The sequence below is a fragment of the Anopheles merus genome, chromosome 3L, assembly GCF_017562075.2.
Source record: "Anopheles merus strain MAF chromosome 3L, AmerM5.1, whole genome shotgun sequence".
NCBI classification, from domain to species: domain Eukaryota; kingdom Metazoa; phylum Arthropoda; class Insecta; order Diptera; family Culicidae; genus Anopheles; species Anopheles merus.
This window is the reverse complement of record NC_054085.1, coordinates 7,066,744-7,086,099: the sequence shown is the minus strand read 5'-3', so window position 1 is coordinate 7,086,099 and position 19,356 is coordinate 7,066,744. Positions and strand designations below refer to the sequence as shown.

At 42.9% G+C, this 19,356-nt stretch overlaps 1 protein-coding gene across 1 annotated transcript; it reads right to left on the bottom strand.

Annotated features, from left to right (window-relative positions):
* Nucleotides 1–216: 216 nt before the first annotated feature.
* LOC121598376 (cyclin-dependent kinase inhibitor 1B) lies at nt 217–12,786 on the bottom strand. The gene is made up of 3 exons (XM_041925104.1): nt 11,526–12,786; nt 10,962–11,431; nt 217–2,363 (listed from the first exon to the last, which is right to left on the bottom strand). The coding sequence occupies exons 1-3, from the start codon at nt 11,678–11,680 to the stop codon at nt 2,200–2,202; spliced, it is 789 nt and encodes a 262-aa protein (XP_041781038.1). The 5' UTR covers nt 11,681–12,786; the 3' UTR covers nt 217–2,199.
* Nucleotides 12,787–19,356: the final 6,570 nt, after the last annotated feature.

The following is a 19,356-nucleotide window of genomic DNA, read 5'->3' as shown; positions in this document are numbered from 1 at the left end:
TTGCTTGCAATCCTAGACTCTCGCGCGCGCGCGCTTATCTAAGGACCAATACTCGCAACAGAACAATACACTAAAACAAAATTAAGGATAAGGAAAGGGTGGGTACTGTTTACAAATCAGGCTCGGCTTTGTAGCATTGAGTTTAGCGCGCAAATTTGTTTCGCTCAGAAGGCGTACTAAGCTACGCTTCCATACATTCGTGTGTTCCTTACGTCGTTTGCTTCCTTTGTATAAACACATCGTTTAGTGTTCCCTAAAGCAAATCGGAGGTTTCCTAATTTTATGAACTTTCTTTGAGAAAATATAACTTCTACGGTATAAATTATTAATTTTGGGTAAGAAATCACTAGATGTGATAGAGTGAAGGGAAAGGAGAGTTTACTGTTTATCTTTATATTGCTATTTTTACTTTTTTGTTGTGTCGTTTGAGGATATACGTTGTTACTTTTTGTATTGTTTTCTTTTTATGTAGTTTTATTTTTGTTTGCTCTTCAAGACGATATTTTCAACGCTTATCATTACTGCCCACTGTTTCTATTCGACTATGGTAACGATAAATGTTGTTTCACCCTATGTTGGATCCCGACAGAATACTCTTTTGCAATGCTTTGGGCTTCGATAGAAAAAGGAACGATTTGATTTATCCTGTAATTCAGATCAATCAAATCGTGCCTTTTGTTGTGCGCACCCTCGCATCATAAACGTAAATGTTTTCCGAATTTTACACCAGTTTCCACTCTCGATTTGGCACGAGAAGTTACATACTAGAGTGTTCTGTTAGCTTGCTCCTCTTAAATCATACTTAGGCATTTAGACGAAGAATTATTATATTATACAAAATACCCGCTCGACGATGTGGGATTCTTTTTATAGTTTGAAGCACATTCGTTAAGAAAATAAAAGAATAATGAAAAAGACTAGGAAAGTAAAGAAAGCAGAGAAACGCCTGTGCTAAAAACATTTATCAATAACTAACGCATTATCACAAGTGTTTGTGTGTGTGTCTGTATACGTGAAAACAACATTACTTCTTGCATATGCGTTAGTATGAGATCACTTTTCCAACATGCGAATGTTGCAGATCTGGTCTAACTTTAATGTTAAGAGTATATTTTCGAACGTTCCGTGCCGTATTGTAGCCTAAAAAAATCGTTTCCGCCTAAACCGAACAATCAACACATTTATGGTTAATATAATGGTTTAAGCACTGGAAACGATTTTCCTTAAGATAGCATTAATCGAGCTTATTTTTTTACAACGTAAAAGAACAATGTAATACAACATCCCTTCTGAAGTCATTCATTCATGTTCCTTTCTATTCAATTGCACAGCCTTGTATACTGTTTCATTGTCAAGCTTCCTTCAAGCGATAGATCAGACACCGGAAGACGCAAAACAATGTATTTTGTAAGTTGTTTTCCATCTCCTGTGTCTACGGATTGATTCATCGGTCATTGAAAGCTTGAATAATTCAACAAAACAGCGTACGATGCTTGTTGCCACCCTACAGCTTTTTCAAATTTCTTATGAATGTTTAATTTATTTGTAATTTGCGAACTCAAATAAAGTACTTATTCAAAAAATACAGCTAATAATATGTACATACACATAAATATACAATTACAAAAATAAAAAAAAATCTGAGAGATACTTCTTGCAATAAAAAGTAACCACAGACCAACGAAAAGGAAAATATTGCGGGGGTTGTGTGTGTATATACGATCAAACTGGTAAACTTATAAGAATTACTATAGTTATGGATTTCGAAAGAATGCAATATTAGCATTGCAATAAACCCCGAACTAACGTAAATATCAAAATTCTGGTGTAAATATGGTTCGAAAAATATAAGAAAAGCCAAAAACAACTATACCAAATAAAAGGTACCGCTGCTGTCGTTGGTTGCTGCAAACACGGAACACATAAAGTGTTTCCTAGCTCACATTTGAAGAGTTACTAAGAGTAAAAAAATAACTGTTACGACTATTCACAGACAGTACGGTTTCCGCGAGCGCTCGCACACTTTTGCCAGAGAGTAATGTGCAGCAAATATACCCTATATTCCGACACTGTCGCATTACACTGACATCGTCGGCGTACAGTCGTGGAATAGTGTCCGCTGGGTGCTGTTGTGGAGGAAAGTAACGTGTTTCGATGGTCCAGAGGTTTCTCTCATGTCAGATGGCACACTGAAGTGTTTTAGTTTGCTGTCGATGCAGAAGCCTCCTGCGGACCACCGGCAGCAGCATCACCATTCTCGGACGACGAGGAAGAAGCTGCCATCATCATGCGTACCTTTTTGGCGGATATTTTCTCCACCGCAACAGTGGACGACAGGCGACGCTTGCGTTCTTTCAAAAATTCTGAAATGATACAAACACAATGATACATTAGATATGCGGGCTACACATTAAAGAAAGCATTTAAAATTATTATTTGAATATAGCAGTGGTTCGGTATCGAATTTTATACAATTTCTTCCCATGATCTATCCTTAGGATGAAAGCTGAACACGATTAACGACCACAGAACAAATACGGACCGAACAAAAGGTCATCAAAAAGATCACCAACGACGATCTGGCTACGTGTCGGATCGTGTTAGCCGGATTGCAGAGGGCCGGTCAAACCACCACCGGTCAATAAGCAGACGAATATAGCGAAAAGACAAGCAACCACACGAAGTACGCTTATCAAATTAAAACGATCCCGGGAGAGCGAAGCGTTTGAAAACAAGCCAGTTTGAACAGATAAGACACGGTGGCCGGCAATCGCTCGCGTAAGGGGAGCGGACTCTAATTCTAAGTTGCTGTAGAAAGCGATAGAGACAATCAAAACCATAAACAATTTGCTACGGTCAGTCAATGCGATTCGGTTGTGCCGTTTTGTGCCTTTACTAGAGTACATGGCGAACTTGAAATGAATCATACGACAGACAGACTGGCTACACACGCTGTGACAGACTAAGCTTCTCTCATATCTCCCTCTCTTTTGTAGCGTGCCTTCGCGTCTCATACTGTGCGGAGTACATTTATCTAGGCATTAGCGTCGCTCTAACAAACAAATTCAATCCCAACTAGAGACAAAAGTAATGTTTGATGATTTTTGAAACGGTATGAGCCTTTTTAAATCCCAATTAAAGTGAAAAGGGACTTGACAACCAGCGTTTCGACCATAACTGACCGCAACGAATCGTTTGTGTCCGGTATAGAAAGCAAGCAAAATACAATGTATCCTCCAGGACCACAAAAGCGCTATCAAAATGCGCGCGCTCAAAAGCTTAACGAGCTTCAAAGTGACCGTTACTAATGTTTCGAAAAAAATCCTGTTCCGCAGAAAACCCATATTCACCGCACCCGAGCGCAAACAGATGGTAAAGTCAGCTCTACACGCTCGATTAACCATCTTATCCTGTCGTCGTCCCCGCCGAAACACACCACAAAACACTCTCTGGCTGGGCAGCATTTATCTGGCTTGCATTTCGGACCATTTTTGACAGGAACCATCCGAACCGAAACATAATTTATGCACCGCATGTAGGCGCTGGCCGAGCTAATTTCAACGACAACGTCACCACAACAACGTCAGCGCGTAAAGGCCAAACCCGCTGTTACGGTAAAGCTTCGATGCACTTCTCTCATCTTTTATTCATTTACTGCTCATTTTTAGCCGGAGTACGAATGAACAAGAACTCCCCGATAAACCACATGATCGACAGGAAAGATACAAATGCCCACTCCAACTCCACGCACGTGGCCAACGGTATGGCACGTTGCGGATCATATGGCGCCCGTGCGTAAAACGATTGTAGGCGGAATATTCGCTACCGGTTCCGGTTCTAGGCGTGACACACACAAAAAAAAAGGAATTTTAAACCCGGCATAATGGGCACACGCCATTTGCAGCAGCGCGTAGTGTGAGTAATTTATTCAAATTTATGCACTACATTCCTTTTTTAAAAGTTTTCAAAACATTACCGGAACTCTGCAAAGCCAGTACCCTAAAAATTCAATTTCACCTCACATCTGTTAGACACGCCAAACCTTTATGGTCGAAAGGGCAAATGTCCTTCTATCTCTTGAACCACACACATATCAAAGATCACCGAAAGCGCGTGCCATTTTTCAACTTGTAAGCCACAAAAAAAACTCTCTTCAGCGGCACCACATCTGTTACGAAAAACACAACCAAAACACGGCCAGCCAGGTAATTGCCGAAACGAGGTGGTTTTGTTGATCGCCGAGTGAAACAGAGTGACTCTCGTACACATGTCTTGAAATGGCATAGCAGAACGGTTGGAGGGATGAAAGAAGAAAAAAAGCATCTGCTCCCTTTAAAAAAATGCTTCGTAAGAGGCTTCCGTTTCTTCTTTTCACACGACACGGTCCAAGCCTAGATAGAGCGAGAGAAAGTGTGTGGTGGGTCAGACTTGTTGATCCTCAGAGCCAGTAAAGGTACTACCTGTGCGTGTGTGTCAATACCTGTATAACTTCTGTCAGGGGGGGATAAGTCATTAAAAAGTCAGCCGAAAAGAAACTGGAACCAAAATGCTAATTCCATTAATAGTTGGCGCCTAACTATGCCTATGCTATATGCGAACTCTGGCTGCGAAATAGTATTGGTAACATTGTGAAATCAAAACAAAACATCTAGACAAGCGCGTTGCGCGACGATGATTGTAGCAAAGTTTGCGCGGGAAATCAAGAGTTGGAATTTCAAGGACAGCAACAGTTCCTCCCAACTCTCGATCAACAACCTGTTTAGAGAATTGGATCCTTCTATCACAACATAACCTTTGCTATCTTATGCTGCCGTGTACGGTCAAATGAATTTGATTCTTCTTCTAGCAGTCACTGTGTGGGACAGCACGTTCTTTTCCTTACATCGTCTGATAAGCAGCTTAGCGCAAACATATCATATTTAAAATGTAAATAGCCACCCGCGGGCCTGTCGAGGTCTAATCGACAGAACGCGACGAGGCAGAGCCGCGTGTGCCGGGGTGGCTCACTGTCAATGAGCACGAGCAGCATGAAGCAGATGTTCCGCCCGCAAACACATTTGTGGTTTGTGTGTGTGGAGGAATTTAATTGCCACACAGCAAACAAGAGGCACTTCTTCCGCGACGCAGCACGGCAATACGTCTTTGCTATCGTCGTTGTACGGCTGGAAGCTCAACAGTAGGTCATTCCTGACATGCTCAGTCTGGTTGACACTAAGTGGTTTATTTTGATTGGCATTAGAAGGGATATCATTGATGAAAATGGTCCAACCGGTAGAGAGTTAGTTAGTGGATTACTACAGAATGTTCATAAATGTTAAAATAAAGATAAAAAGATAAAGATAAGGATAAAAGTTAATTTACGCATAATTACACGAGCTTTTTGAACTGATCCTGATTTTTTATCGTCCGTCGGAAGCGATTGCCAAAAGAGCAGCAAAAAACATGCTCCAAAGTTCCAGGATCACGTTTGGACATGATTTTTTATTCTTTTTGCGACGCCACTCGCCCGGCAGGTCCATTGTCGTGCGTCGGGCGTCACCTATCTCGCACAAGGCACGACACAACGAGGCCGGTACGTACGCGCCGTGGAGCACACGCCAAAACATGTATGTTTGCAACCTCCCGTTAGACAGGATGAAACGTGTTTACGCTTGCGCCGCGTAAGGTAACTGTGTTCGCGCGTTGACTCAGCCGGGCAGCATGGCACGATCCTCTTATGCTGCCCTTTCGGGTTGCTATTTTGGCTGAGTAGGGTGAAAACAAGTTAAACGATAGGAGTCTGTCTTTCTGGAAACAGGCAGCGGTAGGCGGGTAAAAAGGAAATCAACCACAGGGTAGGCGTCTCCCGCAGGGGTTGTTTTGCAGCGAAACACAGGTCGCAACAAACAAACCAACCTGTGCCCCGGCCAACACAGATGATGATGAAATCGACCAAAATCCACCTGGCAGACGACAGGCAAACCCTTTGGTTCGATTATTTACCCACACTACGGGTACAGCCCTCGCCGTTGTCCCTTCAAGACCCAATCTTTGGCCCATTGTATGTGTTCCTTCTTCATTACGGGCGCGTTACTCTGCACACCTTTTGCAAAGCACTTTTAAATTTCGTACAAACATCTCGCGACGTAAACAACACAACAGATCCGCGTGAGGAAGAGAAAGCTTGCCAAAAGGGTGCAAGATAAAGAATACACACAAAAAAGCAGGTCACGGCGGCAACGGAAGAGAATGAAGACAAGCATCGGGCAAAAGAAACACTTAATGTTCCAGAATAATGCTAACAAAGTGAATGGTGAGCAAAAAATCTCTAATTTTGTCGATCTATTGATTTATAAATCTCTTAATCCATCCTTCAATGTAAGCAATATGACAGTGTCATTATTTCAAAATAATAAAAAAATCATTCATTCAACAAAAACAATTGATCGATTTTCAACATCACAAAAATAACAGTTTATCATATAAAATAGTTAGAAAATAGTTACTGTCAAGAGTGATGTATCTTTTACTTCAAAATCAAAACAGAAAAATAAACAAAAATAAGCTCCCCAAAACAACCAAAAATTAAACGAAAGAGGAGAAAGAACAAATCGTACAACACAAGCGAGAAACATAATATAAGAAGAAAAAAAACAATACATCCATCCACAAAAACAAAACACACTAGCAACACGTAAGAGCGAATGGTAAAACAACAACGCGCAGCAGCACCAGCATAAGACCAATTTTCTTCAGTTGAACTTTCATCGAAAAGTGCATCGCTGCAGTGCATCGCGGCCGCAGAAACCCCGTTCGTCAGTTTATGTTCTGCTGCCAACTGCCGCGGTGATCGATGGGGAAGGGATGATGATGAAAGCATAAAAACAGCACTACGAACCTCGATCGAGAAGGAAGAAAATAAGTAAGAGGTACGAGGGGGGAATGGGGCCCTCTTACCGCGCTACACTACACATCGGGGCAAGTGATCGAAAATTGCAAAAAAGAAAGAACTCGTTTCAATGCAGTACAAAACAAACGTCGCTTCCTCGCCGTGTTTCTGGCTTGCACCGTGACTCCCGACGAAGGATTTATCTTTGGTTCGAAGACATAAAAAACGATGCTACAACGGTAAGAGGAAAGATCTTTCCATGACTGCTGCTGCCTGATGGCGAAATTCGGTAGTTCGTGTACAAGCGTTACACCCCGGACGCCACGATCATTCGCGATCGTTAAATTGTGCCCTCGGGATGGTCTCACTATCGTTCGCTTAGCAGCAGGCACACACACAGCACGGACGCTGTAAAAGCGGAAAAACACACGCCAGCAAAATAATAATAATTTCATATTGCTGCTACCACGTACAATCTCGCTTTACGGGTGAGCCCGCGAGAGAAGATAAATAAATTGTACATCGAATGGCAAAACAGTAAAACAAGACAAAATAAGGACGGACGAAAGGATGTGCTTTCGTTCACGGCGCGGCAGGTCTACAACCTTTGTCCAGGTGTCCACCACGGCCCGACAGCAGGCAGCGGCAATCCGGTAGCGGTTTTGCTTGACGATTTAATGCAACGGACGCTTTGTTTTGTTCGATTATTCGAAAACAAATGGGGGAATAAAACGGGATGTGATAACATGCATTCGATCGGTTGACCTCGATATTATGGAACGGAATTATCCAAACTTATCAAGCTTTACGTTTTAATTAGCAAAGAAACGTTATTCTATAACAGCATTTTTTTTTTTTTTGGTTCGATTATTTTTGCACGGCAAAAGGACGAAAGTAATTTATTTTGAGAATTCAACGAGCATGGATTGTGTTGTTTTGCGGTTTCTTTTAAGCTATTATACCTTAAAACTATTATTATCCGCCATAGGTAAACCATAATACCAGCAATTAAAAACCGACCAACAATACAAAAAGCCTTTCATTCCACATTTCAATTATGTGGAGCAAATCACCCTAAACAGTGTGATTAAAAACGATTCCTTTTTGTTAATGAAAATACGCACACGCAAAATGTTAATCAGAAACACCCTTTTTGGAGTTGCATATCCTCAAATAGAAGGCATACAACATCCGGAACTGCACACGGTTCAGAGCACAATGGGGCTGCGATCGCCCAATAAAAAAATACCGTTCTTTGATTTTGCCTGTGTTTGAAACGTTAGACCCACAATAGCACACACCATGCAGCAGCACCCAACCCAACGCTGCGGGATTTTGAGGTTGGAATACCGTACTACACAACGGGCGCAGCCCCCGTACAGGGCCTTTCTTACTCAATATACACCTTTAGCTGCTAGGGACCCCTGCTGGTAGCAAAATGACCTTTCCGACCGATGATTCTTTTCACATCCTAGAACGAGTATCGATTTCAAGAGAGGGATGATGGTTTGCATTATTTCTCCAATTTAGACGTAATTGCAGCAACCGTAGGGAAACAGGAGAAACCCCCGAAAACTTCACTCCCGATTTAACCAAACATGTTTCGGTGAAGAAAACAAGCAAAAAAAGAAACACCGGAAGGGACACCACATGCCATCTATTACGAGGAACGGGCAACACGTGTGTGCACTTTCTTTCTTCCGGTTGGGAAGGTAAAAACAAATTTGCAAAAAAACAACCACCGGAAACATTGACCATGGATGACCTCGATAAGAAGAAGAAAAGGTAAGGATAGCTTATCCTACCTTTTTTAGCATATTTACCATAAGAGGCTCGAGTTTGGAACATAATCAATTAGCTAAAGGAATGTCCCGTATCCGGTTGCGATAAGAAAGTTTTAGAAACATTTCAATCGTTGGTTGAAACACAGGTTGAAAAGGTCAGCAAAACCTTAAAACAATGAACAAATGTAAAAAAAGATCCTTAAATCTTCCACTGGCGTTAATGTTGATAAAACTTTGAGCAAAATCATCACATTTCCTTCATTACCCGATTGTAAAAATCTTTCCTTTAACATGAAGGATAGTAATTGTAGTTATTATCGGTACAAAAAATGTTCCACCGATTAAGCCATGCTGAAAATGATCGCTTCAGCTTCATGCAACCATTACAAACACACAATTGTACGTTTTATTTTGGTTGAAGAACCCGTGAAATACCTCTCATCGCAACTGCACACTAATTACACTAAGAACACTGGGGCAAAAGGGTGGCGGCCCTCCATTCTCCGACGAGGGAAACATATGAAGCATTAAAATCGCGACTGGAACAAGCTACAATTGTATAATTACACCTCAACGCAAGTGCACGAAGCGCGAAACACAGAAAAGAATTACTCTTAGGACGGCTGTAGCTGTAAGTAAGACGAGCTCAATTAAGTGCATTCAGAGTATGTTTCTGCTAACCGTGAAAGGTGCAGCAATTTCTTCTGTTTCTGTTCAAAAATCAAGAAGCATAGATCATCCAAAAGAGCAGCATAACTGTCATGCATGCGAGCAGAAACATCCTACGCGCGAGACGAGGTTCTTGAAGGAGCCCAACAGACAAAGGCAGACAGTAATAACGACCTTTCTTCTCCCCCCGCTTCTTCTGTCTGTCTTAGTAAGAGCTAACAAAAAAAACCTCGAGAAGGAACCCCTCTGCTAAGGCTAAACGAGGGTGTGTAATATGGAAAATAGATCCGAAACAATGGGGATCTGTGCGCGATCGTTCCATGCATTTCCGAGTCCCCTTTCTTTCTTTCTGCTTTCCGTTCGCGCCGAGGAGCATGGCACGGGCGTACACGCGCTGCGCTGCCGAGCAGATGTCGGGAATATCGGAAGGGAAATGAAAACGGAACATACATGTCGTCGGTGGTTTGTGTTTTAGAACGGCTGGCTGCTGGCCGGCCAAAAGACAACAGTGTGAGTGGCAAAACAAAAAACCGTTGGAAAAAGCGACGAACCATAAAACACACTCGAGCTCCGCGCATGCGCTTTTATTGGAGGTTGCGCTGTTTGTTGGTTTGATAACAGGAAAGGCAAAACTACACGGAACGAGATCATACATACATATCATGTGTATTGACCCTTCTGGAGGTTCCAAACAGTGATCATATGTTCGATGAGGTCAGTAAAACGAATTCATTATTTCACGCTGCACCTTTTACGTCGCAGGAAGAGAGAAAGAATAGGACAAAAAGGGTAGCGATACACAATCTTAAAGATTGCTGCCTTGCCACGCAGGATATATTATTGTGCACCCCCGCGGAACGTATTATGTATTTTTCTGGTTTTTAATAAGTTCAACGGTTACGATTCATTTTTTTCGGGTTCATCCTTTCTCTGAGAAATTATACTTTTCTTCGTTTCTTTTAGGGGAAGATCTTAAACACCTGGGTGTCAGTAACTTTAGGGGTTTAGGGAAGGAATAATCGATTTTTTGGAACAAACGTATTTTTTGTTTGTCCCGGGGAAATTATAAAGATTCCCACACGATTTAGGGTAGCTGTGCCATACTGAGTGCGTGTAATTGCGATCGTTTATACGAACATTTGTTCGTTCAAGCAGTAAATTAAACACTTGATCAAATTGTCTTCACTCTGGTGAAACCAGAAAACAGAGAGAAGATCGATTTTTACTACAAGTTAAAAAAAAACCATTGCTTAATGAAGGTTCCATTTCATCTCTTTAGCAAATTGTTCTTCTTTTGCTAATTATTGACACAGAAAGAGATAAAAATTCTTTCACCTTTCCATCATAAAAAGAGGAAAAAGCAATTCCCGACCAGTCAGCCATCAACCGTGCACACCAAGTGTTAATTGGTGGTCATTAAAAATAATCAATAAGGCGTGAAGAAACGTTAACAGAATGTATTCCCGACGGCACGATTCTGATTTTGTTAAATGTTTCGTTCCTTTTCAGGGCGAAAGTTCCAATAATTAGCTTTGTTTTAATTATTATTACCAATGCACCCATATCTAAGGGCGGAAAAATGGGCTTGTATACAAAAAGAAGGAAACGGATCCATGACCCAGCAGTAAGCAGAAACTCACCTGTAATCTGTGGCTGTCGCAATTTCGAACCCTTCGAGGACGACGGTTTGGGCGACTGGCTGCGCGACGCGCTCTTCTTCTTGGGCGAGCTGGGCATTATCGGGTACGTCTGGACCGATTCCTGCTCTTCCTCCTCCTCTTCGGCAGGTGACAGTGACGAGAGCGATCCATCGAGAGACTCCACACTGCTGCCCCGGTTTGCACGTTCCGCCCGCTGGTCCATCAGTTCGTCCGACGAAAGGATGTCGGCCGAGCTGCTGCTGGTGCTGCTACTGCTACGCTCCAGTCCCGCCGGTCGCCTAGTGCCCGGTATCACGTGTGCGGCCTGCGTCAACGTGACCACCGGAACACGGTTCGTACCCACCGGTTCCCACTGCAGCGGACCGTCCAGGGGCTTTTCGAGGTTGAAGTTGAAGTTCCATTTCTTCCGCTTTTCCTCGCTCGCCTTTTGCATTTGACTTTTGTAGTACCTGCGGGTAAGATGGAACAAAAAAGGGTATTTAGCAACATGAACAATGCTAGAAAGGGATTAAACAAACATATTCCGTGGTAAAGTACACTTACTCCATGAATGCTTTCGGTTCGACCGAACCGAACAGATTGCGCTTGGTGCGGTTCAGCAGGCTTTTGGCCGGCGACAGTCGTTTGTAGTTTTTGATCGGCGGCACCGGCGAATAGTGCAGCCGCTCGATCGTCTGGTTGTACACCTGAGCACCCATTTTACTAATTGCTTGTGAATATTGCTTCGCGCACACACCACCACGGGAGGCACAATTAAAATGCACGCACGCTTGTTTTGCAAATGTTTTCGGCTTGCTGCTGGTCTGTTTGTATACACACGCGCACTGCTTCTGCTTCTTTCACTTGTCAATCTGACAAGCCCCGCACAACGATTCGAGACGGGTCGCGAATCCCTTGTTTTTTGCTAAGATGGCGTCGTGCGTTACGGGCACAAATAAAACCTTCACTGCTTCGTTCACAGTCATTCACCCGTGATTGCACCCGTTTCGATCGGTAAAATTTAATCGGCAGAGTTTCCGTACTTTCTAACACCCTTCCGAGACGGTCGTCAAATTTTCAACACGCCCTTTTATACTTTTTGTATAAAATAGAACGCGATTGCATCGCTCCCTTTATCGTTCGCTTTCGACACACGCACTGCGGCGATCGCACTCATACACGCATACACACGGGTGCGCACTGTTCTTTGTTGCCACCACTACTACCACACAACCGTACACAGGCGTTTTTCGATGGCCCTTTCCACGCGACTCACGCAAGCGCACGGGCATGTGTTTGTGTGTGCGGGGTTTTGTCGTCTCTTTATTTTTCAAGCAAGCTTCAATTTGAGGTTAGGATGGGTAACCTCGTAACGGGCGTAACCTGTTTATAGTTTGCGTAGAGACACTGACGTTTATGGCTTGCGTTGTTGTATTTTCACTCACTTGTGGTGTGAGCTGTTTATTGAAAATCTTGCCCTTTTGCAACAATTTTCCTCCCAAAATAGCGGCGCAGCTTACAACAGATCGGACGCAGTATATTAACTCTTTCGAACACACACAAAGAAGCGTACCCTGTTTGCGAGATTTTACACACGCGTTGGTTTCACCAGCGGGAAGGCCTTTGCCTTGCCGTTCAAAACCACGGTAAATTTCACTTCACCAAAACGATGTTCGCTTGCTGCTAGTTAACTACCACCAAGCCACTGATATTTTACACCAACCAGGTCGAATATTGCGATAGGGGAAATACGCACAACAGCGAGAGCTCGATCGAGACCGAACTGTACTCGCCGAAGTTTTCAACAGTAATGCGGTGCGTTATAGGCGTTACATGCAATGCTAGCGGAGGTTCGCTTGCTTTCGTACACAGTCCATACGCACACACTACCAATTGAAAGAACATACTCGCATGTGTGGATGTGTGCGTGACGGTAGAGTGGAGTTTTAAACATCAGAGCCATGGCGAAGAAAGGTATTGAAATTGAGCGTATCACACACACGTAAATCTCGTTACTAAAAAATAATTTTTTATCTAGAATTTATGGGAAGTTTTTCCATACTTTGGAATATTCAACATATTTTCCGTGATGTTTATGTTTATTTTAATTGTTTTTTCTTTCATACACATAACTCGTAGAACGAATATGAAGTATATTTTGGAACAATGTTTAGTGACGTGTATAACACTATTTCATTTCTTTGAAAGCCGAAATCTAAGATATGGATTAGTTTAATAAGTTGTTCTGATACTTTTTGTCCCAAATTCATCATATAAACAGAGTATGACAATCGGACTAAACAAAAATGTATAAAACTTTTTTGTTTTAAAATAATAGAAAATTATAATTCCAAATGCAGTTTTGTAGGTTTTGTGATGCATATCGTAAATTATTTTTATTATCTTATCAGTTTTACAAATACAATTATATCTTCTTCATTTGGCACAACATTTGGTTGTCAGTCAAAGCCTGCCTGAACTACAATGGGATTGGCTTTCAGTGACTTTTTGACTTAGCCAAAACAGAATAGTCAGTTATACCAAGTAAAACAAATATTGTATACAATACAATTATATATTAAATTGAATAAATCATGAAAAGTAGTTTAAAACATAGAAAATATGTGGTTATTTTTGTATTGCCTTGAGTTTCTTTTATAATCAAAGGCATAAAAACAAGGTGGAAACACCATGAAAATTATATCAATTTTTAGCACAACAATAGTGTTAGTAAAAATACATCACAGTCAAAATTTAAAAATAAAATAACATAAACTAAAAATCAACTATGTTTGTGCTATGTTGACATACTCTCTAGGGGTTTATGCTTGCGCAACGCATGATGCCATGCGCACGGAAAAAAGCGAAGCTAGCGCTTAGCAGAAAGAAGAATTATGTTTTCTTTTTCACCACACAGCATTATCCAAAAAAGTTTGTTCCTTCTTACACGGTCCTTCTTTTCTCCACAACTAACCTTGATGTGTAGGGAGTTTACGCTTTGCTCTATCTCTTGCTTGTATGCCATACTGCATCTCGTTCCGCACTGCTCTATCTGTCTATTTCTCATCCCTTTTTGCTTTGATTGCGTCGTTCGACCACGTTGCGTGGCTGGCTTTTAAATCGCCTCCAATCGAATAAAAGGCTTGGTCGGTAGTCGCGGGGGGTTTCTTGCTCTCGCGGTGCTGTTCTTTTCGTTTCCTTCCAGGTTTTTTGTTATTAAGGCTTGGGATTCAAAGCCACAACCACGAGACCACGAACATATCGTTGTCGTAGCGTCGTAGTCGTCGGTGGAGATTTAAAAATAATGCCCATCTCTTCCTCGTCGTGTGTGCGTGAACCGTTCTGGAGTTGCGTGCTGTTGAGCGATGCTGCGTGGTGTGTTGTCTCCGGAGTTTTGTGTCTCGTGGTTTCTGCTCCCGCATGTGCTTATCATGCGTTCACCGGGAAGAAGATGGGACTTTTTTTCTTCTTCTTTTCTTTTCAACGTTTTTAAATTTTCAAAACAACCGTCGTTTTCGGAGTTTCTTTCCCCTTTTTTGGTGTTGCCCGTCCTCGTGGTTCTTCCGTAGATACCTGTTCCGCGTTCATCATCGCGTTACCCGGTTGCTTGGCTTAAATTCTTGTTTTGTTTCTTGATTTTAAAACTCCTTCCATCCGGACGTGGGAGCGACGTAAGGAGTGGTGGCGGTTCCGTCAGGGGCTAGGCATTTTAAATCCTTCGCTACGCATGCGATGAAACGGACGAATTTCAAACGGTTGTGTTTCCACGCTTTACGCCCTGCGCAAACGCCTACCTTGCCACGGTGTGAGCGCATCACGTGGTGGAAAAGGAATGGTTTAAGGGTGACGCATACGCATATCGGTTGCTTTTAAGGACCGTCTGGAACGGACGCGACAGGTTTGAACGTAGCAATCCATGCAGCTCATGTTTGGAGCACGTTTCAGCACGTTTTTCGATTTGAAATCGGTTTTGGGGATATCAGTTTGATTTGGTTTCCCTTTGTTTGAGCACACTTTAAACTTATTAGTTTTGTTTTATTTCATACATGATTATTAGCTATTAGCTATTAGAATCAAGTTAGTCCCCACTTGCCATCAAACAACTGTTTCGTTCGTATAGGACCACCGGGAATTGAGCGAACCCACGAAGATGTCCCACAAACCCATCCCGAGGTTTCAGAAGCCTTCAAAATGCAGACATTTAGTGGCCTATTTGCCAACTGCCTCGTACGAAACGTTAAACTGATGTATCCAAGTACCACACAGGTGAATCGAGTACGTCTCGTTTCATTTCGGCGATGACACTAACGCGTCATCCTTTTCTGGGAAGACGACTCTGAGCGGATCCGAAGCGTGCGTTCTGGATCATACTTCCTTGGGGACACTGGAAAACTGATACTTGAGCCTTTAGCCATAAGGTTCGATGAACGCTGTACAAGACGGTTTGTGTGTCTTTTTTCGACGCTCTCTTTACCGATTTTTACAAATTGAGCCGAGAGAAAAAGGTTTACTTGGAAAAAATAAATAAACGCCCTTTGAAAATCGTACCATTAGCCAGCTGTGCCATTCGTTTAGTTTCGTTCGTTTAGATTGTGATAAATGATGCCCTGTACATCATCGTATCTTTCGTCGCATAGTACACAGAGTACAAATAATAATGAAATATATCATAAATCGGAGAGAGAGAGCGATGCTGTCACAACTATGCAGCAAGATAAATGTAACCCGGTCCAAGGGAAAAAAGAATTATCACCCGTTCGGAGTTCCGTTGTACCAGCAGAACTCAACAATGATGGGAGTGCGCTGTGTAGTTAACTGAGCAGCAGCGAAAAGACCCTCGCCGAAGCCATCGAAACCCATATAACGGAAGCAGGTCAGTCAACTGAAAATATTACAACACGATCGCAACAAAAACAACGCGATCGCAGGACGAAATGAACTTTTGCTAATCGTTTCGCGACAATTGATATAATTAATGGTAAAATGGTATTCCTCGGGCGAAGGCAAACGGGAGCGCACTTTTGCGGAAGGGTTTCACAAATTGACTGGGCAGGCAGGGCCATTGATCGGTCGGTCTGTACCCCCCGGTTATTTTGCTTCCTTCACTGTGAGAAACTCAACGATATTGAACTGCGTGCGCATTCCACCGAAAACACGGAAGATATTGAAGGATTCGATGCATTCGGATCAAGCCGCCGACAACACGGACGAACTGTTCGTCGATTCGAAAGTAGCGCTTTTGCTCAAGACAAATATGCTGTCATTTGGTACAATTAACAAACTACTACTGGCCCGACAAAACGGGCGAAATAGTTTTGGGTAGAGTTTCTGGGACGAAAAGCCAACCGGAGCTTCCGGGGTAATTGGTTCGGAATGGTTGGGACGAACGGAAAACACTCGTTCGTTCGTTCGATGATCCCAAGACGATTGACGATTGACAATGGTTACCCGGTGCAAGATGAATGGGCGATAGGAAGATAATTAATCTTGCTGGATGGACTTTGCCGGGGCTGGAAGGAGTTCCGACCGTTCCGGAGCGCAAACACTCGAACTGCTTCTTTTGAAGGATGTAAGGGGAAAGTTCAAGATGATGTGATAATTTGCGAATATTATCCTCAAACTTGTTTGTTTGCCTGTTTGTTTTGGGGTTGTCGTTGTTCGTTCGATTGCTAGCCTATCGGACACACGCTTATTGAATAGCTATCGTTTTTAAACTGATGATTAATGTCAATTTAAAGCATCTGTTTTCGTCACCTTAACGAAGTATCATTTGTAACTTTCTGGCTCTGATCGTTTGTATTTGTTAGAAACGTTTCACACGTTCTGAAGTGTATCATTGGCTGTGTTAGCAACTATTTATGTCAAGAGACTTTATTCTTCATTTAACTTATTTGTAGCTATGGGAAAAAACCTTCTCGCTTACAAAATAAAACATGTTTTAAATAATTTCCCCATTGTTATTGTTGAAAATTAATGCACTGTGTTGGTCCCGCAAGCTTAACCACAAACGTTAAAAGCGTTGCAATGGAGCTCTCATTGTGGTAGTCAAATTTATGAACCAAACTTTCACTGCCGAAACCAATTAAGCATCGAGAAAAGGAAAATTACCTTCCAATCGCCAATCGGGGCTCTAACCCGTAACCGTCGTAAGTTATTGGAGTTGGATTGGTTTCGATAATAGCGCCTACCAGCGTCACTATCAACAGCGAATAAATTTCACCCGAGCACAATCGATCGGTTGACAGTTTCTGCGGTGCTTGGATGCCAGTTCCTCCCAGGGCTTGTAGCTGCTACACACCGTGGCTATCATAAATTCGTGTCGCGCCTTTCGTGCGATGAATTTTTGGCTGTCCCTTCAGCCTACCAAATCCCTGCTCAGCGTACAGCGATAGAGTTGGGCGCGGAAAGGATCGCTGCCGCATGGAATGTTGCTGGGGGACGGGATGGAAAAAAAAGGATACATTGGCGCCGTGTGGAAGATGATAATGGACGTTTGTCACAGTTCGTAAACTGTGTTCTCATGACGGCGGTGGCGGGCCCGGAGCAGGGGAAGAATAGAGCAGCGATGGAAAAAAGGACCACCGAAGGATCAATCAGCAGTCTCGCATGCGGACGGTACGGTTTGTTGAGTGATAGAAGCTAGAGCAGCTTAAACGGGACAAGGATGCTAGGCATTTCCCCTAGCCAAAGGGAACATTCGTACCATCGAGTAGCATAACACATTTTATGTACCATGGCGAAAGTGACGAACGAGAAACGCTCCGATCTTCTGAGTGCGAGTGCGTGTGTGCTTTTGCGATTGCTCTGTTAGGAGTCAATCTGTTCGCGCAGCTCTAGAACTGCAGCTGATAATATTCAACTGCCTCCATAAGCGGCCTAAGTCCTCTACCGAATTTAAACCACCTAGAAATCAATAAACTATCCCGTTTATTACCCGCCGTATCTCATCACGCCAGCTCAAGAGGGAGTTCCCCAAAAGCACAGGGAAGAGTGCCTGGAGAGAACACACACAAAACGGCCATATGCAGATGCGAAACATACGTAATCATATTTTATGCTTTTCCGTTCGGTACTGCCATTAGCATCCAGTGCATTCGCACGGTTCGTGGATGCCAGGGTACATCTTCTGGGCCAGCTTAATCCGCCGCGCGTAATGCAATTCGATGCAGTTAAAGCGATTTGCTGGCATTATAATGGGTGGAAAAGACGCAATCATCTAATGCGGTGCCGCAAATGGTAGCGACGATACGTTTCAATCCTTTTAGTGCTGGCCCTAAATCAGTCACCGAGTGAAAGAGTTAAATAAAGTCTTAAAGCACTACTAGGCAGCGCCGCTGCAGCACGCAAAAATCGTTCCTTTAAGCATTGTTCCTCCTGTGAAACCTGTGCAAGCAGCGCTAAGATGACGAAAGACAAAAAAACGTTACAACTGTGTCCAAATCGTTTACCGTGAAAGTAAAAAGGGACAGTACGTGCGAAAAAAAGGGACAGCACTTATTCATGGTCCAAGAAGCACCGGAAGAAATTGACCGGTTGAGAGCTTCCACCAGGCCAGACGACTTTTTTAACGCTGTTTCAGTTCCACTAGCGCTGAAGTCTAAATCAACGGTCAAAAACTGTGACCTCCGGGGGTATGACACTCCCTGGACGACAAGTAAATGGGGAAGAACAATATGGGGTGAAATGTCCGTGTGTATTGTGGGAACATTGGAAACAAATCAAACAATATTTTCAAGCACCACTGCGCACCGCACCGTGCTTCCGGTTGATGTTGGTTGCGTGTGAACTATTGGAAAACGATCAGAAATTAAAGGCGGCAAACCCTTTGGCAGTCGTGGGACACCACATATAGTAAAGTTTCTTTGGGTGAGGGAGTGCCTTTAACGGTTTTTTGGAATATACTCCCACAGATGTCAGTAGTAACAGTAAATTTGTGTGTAATTTGTGAAAGATTAAAGTATTTGGAGCTGTTTTTCTAAATGTGTTATGACCTTATTCTACATTTATTGACGAACAAGTAGTCCTTGGAACGGGTTGAACCAATCATGTCATGAAACTTTTGCTTGATCGTATGCTTGATTGATCGATCATTCGAGGAGCTGCCGTGCAAGCTACATTTGCATGCGAACCTAGTACAAGCAAAGATAAAGAGAAGTTAACACAGGCCCGATATCTTAAAATAATCATTACTGACCACTGCGGCATGTTGAATCGAAAAGGTTCATGTGAAATTATGCCAAGAAATCGAGGCTACTGAATAGCCTGCGGGTCCAGCGTCAATGAAGGTATTCCTGTATCTTCACTGTTATTATTCCACCATGCTGTGGTGAGGTTCGGTGGGGACGTCCTTCGCGTCCCGGATGGTGTACGCCTTGAACGAGCTCTTTGCTATTGA